The sequence below is a fragment of the Grus americana genome, chromosome 7 (genome assembly GCF_028858705.1).
Source record: "Grus americana isolate bGruAme1 chromosome 7, bGruAme1.mat, whole genome shotgun sequence".
NCBI classification, from domain to species: Eukaryota; Metazoa; Chordata; class Aves; order Gruiformes; family Gruidae; genus Grus; species Grus americana.
In genome coordinates this window covers 4,117,643-4,130,092 of record NC_072858.1, presented here as the reverse complement: position 1 = coordinate 4,130,092, position 12,450 = coordinate 4,117,643, and the positions used below count along the sequence as shown (strand labels likewise).

General features: G+C 42.8%; 1 protein-coding gene across 5 annotated transcripts in view; it reads right to left on the bottom strand.

The window, feature by feature from the left end:
* CTBP2 (C-terminal binding protein 2) overlaps nucleotides 1–12,450 on the bottom strand; it is a 142,024-nt gene that overhangs the window by 52,248 nt on the left and 77,326 nt on the right. For all 5 annotated transcript variants that reach the window (XM_054831191.1, XM_054831189.1, XM_054831190.1 and 2 more), the window contains one exon: nucleotides 11,436–11,595. In XM_054831191.1, the coding sequence (XP_054687166.1) occupies nucleotides 11,436–11,493 (58 nt within the window). In that variant the 5' untranslated portion in view covers nucleotides 11,494–11,595. The remainder of the gene's footprint in view (nucleotides 1–11,435; nucleotides 11,596–12,450) is intronic.

The window sequence follows — 12,450 nt, the reverse complement described above, 5'->3', positions numbered from 1 at the left end:
ACACACAAATGGGCCCAAGCATATGGAAAATAAAAGGTCAATATCATATCTAAATGAATGTGGAGGCACAGCAAAGGAGCCTACCTCCCATGCCAAATAAAGCAGACGTTTACTCTCAAAACTGATGACACAGTATCGCAGTGCCTTTCTGAGTAATTTCCCAAGAATCCCCCGAAACCCCACACGTCAACATGAGGAGAGAGGATGCAAAGCCTCTTCCACTCACACCAGCTGGCGTCATGCTGAGAAGGCTCACAGAGGCATTTCACATAATGAAACTACAGTGACCTTTTCCTTTATCACTGTGGACCTGACTGCTTGCCTCTCCACTGCTTTTTTTGGGCCGATCTCTGCTGGGAAGGAGTTCGGTGTAGGAGGCAGGCTCCTTCCCACCCTCCTGGCCAGCCAGCGCTGCGTCTCAAATCACTGCCACATGCCACCAACTCTCCGTCTGGAGGCATTTCACCCACCTTTCATTGAAGGGTACCCTGCTTCAGCTACCTTGTATTTATCGCAGAATAAGGGATGCGCAGAAGCACCCCGGAGAGGACGGGGTAACCTATCACACCTCATGTTATCCTGCTCCCCTGCAAAGCCCGGGTGATTTGCTGTCTGGGATGAAAATCAAATTGCAGGTAACAAATGCAGGAAGCTAGCAATCATCTGAAATACACTCACAGTTAAAAACAAGAAGCCCAGCTGTAAAACACGCTCTGAGCCATTGGAATGAGCGCTACAAGCTCTTGAAACTTCAATCAGAAACAAATTTGCCTTCAAGTACGGGGAGACTAATAAAATTTAGCAGAAACAGCATCGTCACATTCCTGCATCAACAAAGGGATAATAAAACCATCAGATGTATCCCTACACCACAAAACTACACACTTTCAAGGACTACAGAATAAAAATCAATCTGGATGCTGAATGGCAGCCTAAAAGCCAGGAGACAAGGTTCATTGGGCACATCCCTCAACTATTTGCAAAGATCTAGTCTACGAATGCTCTTAAAAATAATCCTCTAGAAATCACCTCAAGCACCTTGTCTCCAAAACTGGGTATTAGACTTTGAGGTCAAATCTCATCATTTTTAATAAGAATTCAGGATCAAGATTTAAATAGCATGTGTAATGAAAAGCATGGGAATTATATCTGTCCCAGAAAGCAGTAGAGAAATCCATTGTTAAATGAATATATATTGTAATTCTGAACTCTGCCATGCATGTCTGGGCTTTGCATAAAAAATAATTAATTACTAGATTGTAACACGGTCCTGAGGAGATAAACATGCTAGGGTTCAGGGTGTCTCTCTGCCTTACTTCCCCTGATGTTGCCAACAGCTTGAAGCACGTACTTCCCTGGCAGACCTAACACAGATAAAAACTAGAACTAAAACCAAACCGAAACAGGAGGAAATATTGCTTTAGCTAAAAACACTTATTATGCATTGCTTTTTAAAAAGATTGGCATTTTGTATTATTGCATTGCAATAATCAAATACAAGTATTAAATCTGCAGGTACATCTTACTGGGGTCCCTCACCATCCATGGGGACAGTTATGGGGGGCGGCTGCTCCCCGATGGGGATGACCCGAGGCTGAAACTGCCAGCCCCGCGTCTCTTGCTTAGGTTCATCTGCTGATTCAACCGAGTACCTGTTACCATTAGCAGGCAGTGACACTGTTTGCTCTCAAAAATGGGTGTCAATTGATAACTATAAGCTATTTTGTGAACTAAAGCTGTTTATTAGTAAGTTTTGAGGTGCTAGATGGCAGCAGAGAGTGGGTTTTTTTAAATACTAAAAAAATCTAAAATAAGACAAACCAAATTAATAGCGTTAAGCTAACGGGCTATATAAAGTGTCTGTAAGAAACAATCAATGCCATTTAATTTTAAGGCAACAAAAATGCACAACCAGTTCTAGAAAACTTGCTCTTTGAAGAAAGCTCTCAGATATAAAAGACATAATGAAAACCTTCACTGTTTTGGCACTTCGATCCATTACATCTGTTTGTGAATACCAAAAAATATAAAAGAAAAGTTGTGTAATGTGTTTCTCTGCAGCTTTATTTTAGTATAGCCAGATGTCCTACTCCTGTCAAAATATTTACTAGTAAATATTCAGTAAAGTCAGAATCAAACCTAAAAGTCTGGTTCAGATCCAAGCATCATCAGTCCTTGAAAGATTCTAACTTGGGAGTTAAATACGAGTTTTTTCTGGTATGTTGAAGGAAAATCCATCCTGTTCTCATCTGTCCCCAAGGACTGATCATTTCCCATCACACATTTGGAAGAGGTAAAGCAGCCAACTTCCACCCCCTGGATTCTGGAGGCGGCTTCTGCGGCACTCCCAAACTCCAGAGCTCGGGAATAGACGACAGGGCTGCCCCGAGGCCGCCACTCCAACAGCCCCTTAACGTGGCTTCTCGTTGCACAGTCTGGGGATATTATCATTTTTCTGAGTAATCTTTAAATGCGGGAGACGATTTAGAATAAGGAGAAAAAACCCAGATATGATGACAACATGTTAATCCATAAACCAGTTAATTTAAATGGGAAATGTGGTAAGGATGAAGATTAAGTTGATGGTATTGAAGTCATCAGCTGTAATTGTTTCTTAATTAATGACATGAAGTTATAAAGCGTGTTACATGGAACCTCTTAAGGCTGGGGAAGATGGAAAAATACAAGGCAGAATTAAGAGTCAGACCCATATTAAGTTACCATAAATGTGGGCTTAAACACAAGGAGAACTCACAACAGAAGCATTTTTTCCTATTTCTGTGCATATAGCACTCAAGTCTGCGGGAAAGGGGAGCTCTCCTTCTTGCAACAGCTTGAGTCACGTATCTATTACAAAAAAGTTGCATACCAACTTAATGAAATTTTTTTCTGTAACCTTATCTAAATGTGTCTTACTCTTTACCAGATGCCTGGGGGATTTTGTCAGGCTGGCTTCATATCTGGCTCAAGTCCTACATCTTGTCATGCATATCCCCCTATGGCACGTCATGGGAGACAGACTACACGTAAGTCAATGTATAGAAAAAAATGTACACAGAACTGGAAGACTACTTGAGTAGCCTATGTCTCCATGCTGGAAGGACAACTGCATACCTGCAGACAGGAGCTACGCAGTACCTCTGTCACAAAGCAGAAGACGTCCACTCACAAACACAGAGAGTTCTTGATTCAGCACAGCAAAAGGGTTGAAAATCACGGAATAAGGTCAATAAGCTTGAATAAGGTCTGTGAACCCACTGAGGTTGCTTGAACTCTCTTCGTGCATAGGTTTCTGTCCATTTTTTTTTAAAATCTTAAAATTTTAACAAAACCTATTAATGACAATTCCCAAACCTGCTATGCCTCTGTCGGCGACCGGGTAATGAAGAGCACCGCTGGATGGCATTCTTTTCACTGCCCACATTGATAAAATGATGTGCAAACCAGCTCTGATGTGAACTTGAAGTGATTTTTTGAAACCTCCACAAAGAACTTCATATGGACTCTCAGAAGAGCAAAACATTAGAGCAGCCAGATAGATCTCCTGCTACTGTAAATCAGCACAGGGTGCAACAGTGGAGGATCTGACAAGCTAACTTTGCCTTTTCTCTAGGCAAAATGTGGTAAGCAACCCCTCCTTATAAGCCTGATGGCTTATGTGCTTTGAGGCGGAAACTTAAAAAAATATAAAAAGCTTTATTGTGGGGGGGAAATCCTTGCACTGTGTTTTATATTCATGGAACAAAGAAACTCAAATCCACTAGGAAAGAAAAGGTCTATATTTATTCTAAATAAGTCACTTTTACTCAGGACAAGCAGTTTCTTCCACACTTGATATCATCTTTAACTCATTGTTTCTCATCAAATGACTAGTGGCGATAAGAATTTCCTGAGATAATAGGATTCTATTTCTAAGCAGTAATAATAAGTATTATCAGATGCTACTTGGCATTCAAATTTGCAAGAATGGAAGAAAATTCCTCCACCCAAATATCAAATGTACTCATTTTGGCCACTGTTATGTTACACAAAGGAGCAAGAATTGGAGGCAGACCCTTTCCAGAGTTGCCCAGTCACTCCCGAGACCCTCAGACGTGCAATGGTTTGGAAGAGAGATGCTGAGCATTGAAACAATTTATTTTCTGGCATTACACGTACCACGATGTCTTGTAACTGATTATTTCCTACACAATACCATGTTAACAAAACACTAAGGATTGGAAAATGAGAGAACGTCAGAATTCAGGTTGCTTGTACAACTTTCATTTTGACTGCCTTGTAGTTTTAAGTACGTTTTCCCATCTGCTTCCACAGGCAACGTTCCTCTATTTTTTAGTGCGAATGGACTGGAGTTGTTGAATGAGAACCTATTCGGTATTCTGCTGTTAGTGTGAGCCCAGACTTCAAGGACACACTGTTCAAATACTGCTGAAAAGCCAGAACCATTACAATTCTTCAGGGGCACTTCTATTGAGGGTGGTTGGGGTTTTTTAATGACAAGATTTTAATGATAAGAAAGCGCACCACAAGCAATAATTGACAGTGTGAATATTAAGTCCACTTTTATGGATGAGAAACTGAAATAAAAAAACAGGTAAAAAGCGCCCCTGCCATAGATCCAGGTTTGTGTTTACCAGAGGACCTAATGTTACATAGTATATGTATTCAAATATCACTGGATATGGTTTGCATTGACTTCCATCATAGGTGGAAATGTGGAATACAGAATTTCTGTCCACCCTTGAAATGATTTAACCAGTCTCATGCAGTCACGGCTGAGATAACTTTGTTGATGATGAAACCATCCTTTCCTTCCTCAAATTCCCTCCTCCATTTCACAGACCCCTTCCCACCCTGGCAAAATAACGCACCAGCTTCAGGCTCCCACCAGTGCAACCACCCTTCGTCCACCTCCTCCACTCTCCACTCTGCTCACATCCTGCTCCCCAACACCTTCCCCGCATCCTGCTAGACATTCAGCAAGAAACCCAGACCACTAACCCAGCAGAAAATTCTCCAGATTTTTGGTTGTTGGGTTATTTGTGGATGGTCCAGCAACTGCAGCTGGGAGAGTTCCCCAACTCAATAATTGAGAGCGATGACCAGACACATGCATGGATGTGCAGCTCTAGGACCACTATTTCTCCCGATGGCTGCAGGACACGTGGATTTTGCTCCAAGCAGCAGCAGCTGCTGATGTCATCTCCTTTTCAGATCATATGTACTTTGTTTTAACCACTGGGTGCCCTACGCTGTGAACTCTTCAGAGCAGACACCCTCCTTAATGAGGACTTGCTCAAAATCCAGCAAACAACAGACACCACCGCAAACAAATAATGAGCAATCAACCAAACTGGCTGCTGGAGGAACAAAGGCATTTCCTAATTCATCTTGAGTTTCCTGCTTCAGCCTGAAAATGAAAGTACATCACTCAAGTGCCCCTGTTCCTCTTCCTTTGAATGGCCAGAAAATCAATGGCAAAACATGAGAACGGAGAGAAAACCACTGTCTGAACTGGCCGGTGTATCATGGGAAGGTGCTTGTTCAAGCTTTTCAAGACTAACTATAGCATCAAAGGACTCAGACCTATCCAAGAGCCATCAATATCATAGAATCATGGAATCATAGAATGGTTTGGGTCAGAAGGGACCTCAAAGCCCATCTAGTTGCAACCCCCTGCCATGGGCAGGGACACCCTCCGCTAGCCCAGGTTGCCCAAAGCCCCATCCAACCTGGCCTTGAACACTGCCAGGGAGCCAGGGGCAGCCACAGCTTCTCTGGGCAACCTGTGCCAGGGCCTCCCCACCCTCACAGGGAAGAATTTCTTCCTAATATCTCATCTAAATCTGCCCTCCTTCAGCTTCAGGCCATTAGCCCTTGTCCTATCACTATCCATGACGGTACCCCACTCCCACTGATAAAGGAGGGGATGTGGAGGGTCAAGGCCACCCATAGATACTATAGTGACTGGAAGGTAAATACTCGAGGAATTACTATTTATGGGTAGCACCAGCGAAGCCTCATCCAAAGAGGAGACTAGGGTCCGAATACATCAATAAGTCAAAAAGCGGAGAGATTCATGCATTAAGTACTGAAAAGTATTATGTGACTGTGCTGGCATTTATTAGCCATTAGACATATCAAAGGACCTGAAAGAAAACAGACTATGAATGGCTTGTTTGGTACTGCAATAGTTCTGCTATTTTGCAAAGTACAGACAGCTTTGGTGGCACAAACTGACACGTAAGGACATGATTTCCCACTGGATAATGACAAATCCTGAAGCAAAAACTCTTATCAGAAAATGTCTGGGCTCACTTGGCCTTGCAATTATTTTTTCTCTTTGCTTCTTGTTCGTCTCAGGGCTGCCACTTTTGGGGCGTGTGTTGAAAGCTTAACTGACTCATAAATGTCAGTGCGAACTTTAACCTATAAAGCCAGACATTAAAATTTCATGGCACCGGTGTTGAAGACAGCAGGGTAGCACAGTTGCGATGGTATGGAGCAGAGGCAGCACTTGGGATCATCAGAGACCCCTGATGTAAAGCAGAAACCCCTGCTTTACACACAGGCAAGACAGTGCCATCCTGTATCCTGGATGTGCCACCACTACTGCCTTGTCCCCATTAAGTTTCTACATTTCATGAGGAAATGACAATGCAACCTTGCACACTGCCATGGCACCTTCTCCTCTGGCTTCCCAAAGACACTGCCAGCAACTGCGGAGGGCTGCTCCTCACTATGTGTATTAGCTCCCAGTATTATTTAAAATTTTTTGAACCATATTCACAGAAGCACAGGATAAAGGACAGATGAGTAGGCAGCAGACTGGGCAGCAAAAGTGATGCTTCAAGTTATTTCCCTGCACGGGAATGCCTTGTGCGAGCAGCAGAGCCCCACGGGAGTGATGGATGCCATATGCCAGTACTGTCAGGGTCTTCTGAGCTTGGGGTTTCTTGAAGGCATTGCTGCACACCTCATTCTGCCACAGGTAGCGCAGAAAAAATTGCATCTAATCTCTCTCTGTTGTTGTTTCCTACATGAAAGGCAGGTGAGCTTCTGCCCTGAGGGTTATTGCCACAGACGGTTTGAAATGGCTGTTGTGTGTCGCACGCTGCAACAAGCCAGTTTGACCAGGGCACTGCACAGCTAAAGACACAACCGTCTGCATCCGGATTCTGCGGCTGAACCTTCCCTTCAGCAAAACAGCAAGGAAAACAGCGTATCAGCAATATCGCACCATCTTGCCCACATTCTGCCATCTTAGCAGGGCCTGCCACGGTTTCTCCTCAACCTGGAGCTTCACTCACTTTCTGCTGCCCAGAGGGAGGCAGAGGAGGCTGTGCGGGAACGCTGAGCAGAGCCAAGACTGACCCCAGAGGGCCCTCGAAGAGCAGGAGGCAACTGCCAGGCTTACAGGACTAGAAGAAATAACACACATACATGTAGGGTCATGCAATTCGAGATGGCCATAACAACTTAAAATCAAGGTGGCCGTGAAGGCTAGAAAGCTAAACTTATTCCTCGCAGTGCCTAAGTTTGAGGGCCAGTTGTCTGCTCTGACTTACTCTGCATTCCTCTTCACCTAACCCTGCTTCTCCCCCTTTGCAGGACTGTGCTCTGGCAGAGGTCACTGCCACCCCTGTGCCCGGGAGAGTGTTACGGCGCACACGACACGACCTTCAGCTGCATTAGCTCTGCTCACTTCATTTCTTTCAAAGGCTGAAAAATTGCCCCAAATTTGGAACAATAACAGGCACACTCCTGACACCACAGCAAAATTCAGATCCTTTTTATTCAAAACAGAGCAGGTGGGTACTGCAGCTGCAGGATCGCAGCTCTGCTTTGTTTCAAGCACAGCAAAAACAACATCCCTCTCCATTCCATCTCCCATTCAGACATGGCTCTGCAAGTTTTGCTGGAACTTTTTTTTTTAATTCACCCCGAGGTAAAAATGCATCATGGAATGGAAAATTTCAGCTCAAACAAATTTAAAATGTGGCAAAATTACAAGCTAATAGGAACAGGATTTGCACTAGGGGGTGCTGGACAAGTCTAACTAAACACAGCACCAACAGCTCCACCTCTAAAGCATATTTTGACCCACTACGTAATCAGACACAATTCCACAAACAGGAATTATGTAAACCACTCTGCATATATTATTTTCAAAAGCCCCAGCCATTCACTGGATACATCTTTCCATCCACATGGATCCAATTACAGAACCGGCACCCAAACTCTCTGCGACAACCAGAAAAGAAAGAAATGGGTAAGCCAAGATCACTGCGAGCACACTCTGACTTAGCTTCATTCGGACAGGCATCACAAACCCACTTAATTCTTAACAGACTGCTCTAAATGTCTTTATACAATTTCTTTATCCCCTCAAGTCTGCGCCTTTATCCCACTCGTGTTTTTCTATAGAGCAAAATCCATTACCTGGTGCAAAAAGCTCACCTCTTCAAAACAGCGTGCTTAGAGGGAAAAGTAACGCTGTCATACAAAGATGTCATAACGATATATTAAAAATACAAAGGAACTGGTCAAGCTGAGTAATGCAATGAGACTGAACTGCTTCTCTTCCTGGAAGACTCATAAAACTGCCTATAAAGGCTGTGAACCAGCATTTTCAAAGATACCACCCCTTGTATGGCTTGGATTATTTTCCCATGCCAGATGCACATTTAACGGAGTAATACAAACAATGCAGCTTCTTAATATACTCTTTTAATACTGCAACAGTTTGTAAGCTATTTCCCTCAACACGTTATGTTTTTAGTAAGCCCATATGAAGAAGAATCCTTCGGTGGCAGTTCGTATGGTACAATGAAGACCTGAAGTGCTAAGTATTATCGTTTGGCAGTACGGATAGCGATTACAACACATAGCCTGAGGATATTTCACCTCTAGACCCGCCATCATCCTGCTGTGTGGAATTAAAGTCTGTTCTAGCAAACTCTCCAAGGGTTTGTGTTGTGAGTAGTAAAACGGATGGTACAGTATACGCAACTTCATAAAAAGCACAGAAATCCACCTCTGTAGTACAAAACATTTAGATTTTCATCAAGTAAATATAGCTCTGTGTCCTGTCCAATTGTTTAAAGAGAAAAGCTGCACAAGTGCTTCCACAGAACAGGAACTTGTTAAAAGTGACTTCTTTGGACCACACTGCACTTGACTTGATGGAGCAGTAGAGATTCTTCTTACTGAACAGTGTTCTGTTAGCAAAGACTCCTCTCATCAGTCTGCTGAAGTAGTTCCCTAATTTCTCATCATCTGTCACCAATTACTCCATATACCTTTCACGACAAAACCAAGAGAAATGCTTGGTTTTTTCAAAGTGTGTTTTCACGGCAGCTGGAATGGCCCCTCTTCAGTGCTTTACTACGCTGTAATCCAAGATTAGGAGCCCATAATAAAAAATAGCCATCACAGATACCAGTATAGTATACCGCTGTCCTACGAGTCTAGTATTTTGGAAAACCCTAAGCTTTTTTGCATTTTTCCCATGTTGCTTACACTCAGTCCTAATCTGTTGCTTATAAATACAACACAACAGTGTCTTAGAACGGTGAATCCCATCAGTTCAATCAAATCACAAAACAAGTGGCAAATGACAAAGTATACTTTAAAAAGTTATGTCTTCTGCACATTTACAGATTAGAAAAGACTATCTTTTGACCAAGAAAGAAGAAAAGAGCTCATATATCAGAGGAAAATAATCTAAACTTCAATCACATCTAAAGCTCTGTTAGCAGGTTTGTCGTACAATCCTTTTGAATTTCTTGTACACTCAGCAACTAGATCTGATAGTAAACATCAAACCGGGAAGGCAGCTTTTGAAAATCCAGGCTCAGCTGATACAACTCTTTTAAGTCAAGTTCAAAGTAAATTTTGAAGATGAGATAGCATACTACACCTGAGTGTTTATGACATTCAATAGGAGAAATATGCAGCTACACACTGCTGTGTACCCTGGATACTCCTTCCTAACTCACATCTTCTCTGCTTTGTCTCTCCCCTCCAAAATTAACAGGGCAAAATTAATAGAGCTAAGTAACTCATGACAAGTTTAAAGCAACAAGCAAGGGTGTTTTACTTGGACATGCTAGAGAAAGCAATATGTAACACACAAAAATCAAGGCAAAACCCACCCTGTCCTGCTGATCAGTATTTTATACTCACTGGAAACTCCACACAGCCCTAGACATTTTGCTTGAATGGATGCAGTACAACTCCCCTGCGAGCTCTGCGCTTTCAACCACGAGCAAAACCTATTTCACCTCACTGGCACTTGATACTGCAAATTGTTACCCTGCAGGCCACTATCCATCTCCTTAAGAGCAGATAAACACTGGAACTCTTTAAGAGATACGACTTAAGTTATTCTTCCTAAAATAACACTCTGTTCTGCTTTTGCTGCTGATGGTAAAACTTTCATGGGTGTTGGTTTGCACAAGAGAATTATCGGACTGTACAGCAAAAAAGGCAGAGCTTGTTGGCAATCACTTGATTTCTGTTGTAAGCAACTCACACCCTGCAAGCTGCAATAGAAAATGTTACCTATAGACTTTTTGTGCTGGAAAATTGAATAAATAGAAGGTAAAAGTCACCTGTGACACTGTAACATACTATTAATAAAGAACAATTTTCAGCAAATCTGCTTTATTACCACACCCCAACAGAAGAAAAGTCATTATAACTATTTTCCCAAAGCCGTAAGAAATACTCCAACAACAACTTTTACATTTTCCATAGGATGATAGTCAATATTATGGGAGAACGTCTACTTTCATGTCCTCTGAGTGAAGAAGCAACTCTGAAACAGCCAAATCTCTGCCTTTCTCTGAGAAGCCAGCGAAAGCCTGACCTGGGGAAGGATGGGAGTAGCTGCGTGGAAGTAGAGGATGCTGAGTTTCATCCAAATGCCTCACACAGCGCTCCCCCAGCCCTGCAGTCAGCCTGAGGAGAGCAGCGTTGGGGGCTTGTGTCCGAAATCTTGGACACTGGAACTGGCACTGCTAGGAGATGGAAGGGAGGAAAGTTATTGGCACCAGGCCCTGCATCCTGGCTCTTTCGCTGGCCAGAGGAGACCGGAGCACAACGCTTTTCTCAAGGCAATATAAATTTAAGCTATGTTTCAAATTGAGACTGACTAGATCATTTCAGTAGAAATTAGGATAAAAGGAGAAGGCCTGGCAATTAAACAACCATCTTGCCCACAAGACTACAGATGACTTTGAAATGGGTAACCAGTATATTCCTTCACAATGTTTCAACATCAGAACGACCGTATTTTGAGCTAATAGAGAGGACAGGGGATCTAGTGCTGGATCTGTTTATGTCTAAGTGTTGTAAAAAACAAGGAAAAATTAGATATTCTACCTTAACCATCTGTCAGCTTTTATAGAAAAACTGGAGCATACACTTACCTTCACAAATTCTGTCCAGTCGCTGCCGCTTGACTTTGTGTTTATCCACAAGTGCCATTCTTCACGGTATTTTGCAACTTTGTGATTCAAAAAGCAAAGCAGTCCCCCAGGAACTTAGGAAAATTCACAGGAATTGGCGTGCATACCGCCACTGTTTATCCTGCCGAGAAAGGAAAGGATTCATTAGGATTTCCAGCACACCAGGTGAGAACTGCCTGTCCCCAAAAGCAGAGCAGGTTTTTGGAAGGACAGCTGCGAGTTTAGTGCTTCCAACCCCAGCATCCCACTGGTCACGCATCTTATACTGCAAATCAAGCTTACAGCCCCTTTATCTTCCCTGCGATCAGAAAAAACAGCATTGTACACAAGAACTGCTGAAGTGCTGTATGGCCCTTCCAGTTTTATTTCTGTCTTAAAAATCTATTCCTAGCAGATAAAATCCATTAAGCTATTTTGTAGGCTCACAGACACTGAAACATTATTAGAGAGTATATAAAAAAAGGAAAGTAGCTTTTGCTCTTCCAGTGCTTTCACACATATACACGCACACACAAACCAACTTCATGTCTTATTTAAGCCTTGCCCTGTAAAAGTCATCGATGGACCTTGAATTTGCAACTAGACCTTGATACATATTCCAGCTGTCACTGTAGCCTGTCCTTACCTTCATACTTGAAGGTCTGACATTAAACTTTGGGTGCCTGAACTGTCGTTTCCAGCACACACATTTTTAAATGCTGATGAAATAAAGCAATCCATAAAGCAGTATGTGTGGCTGATTTATAAGAAATGCTCTGCAAAGGGACACCAGCTACAGGCTTTACTGCATTTTGGTGATACACAGGAAGACCCTACATGGATTCTCTCAGGTCTGATGCTTTTGTTCCCACAGAGAGCCAAAGGTTCGTTCAATGCCTGAATGCTCCGACCTGAGCTCAGGCTGCAGACCTGGAATGTGCCATCAGGGCACTTTTACCCAACAGTTTCATTGTAAAATCCAGGTATGAGCTTTTCA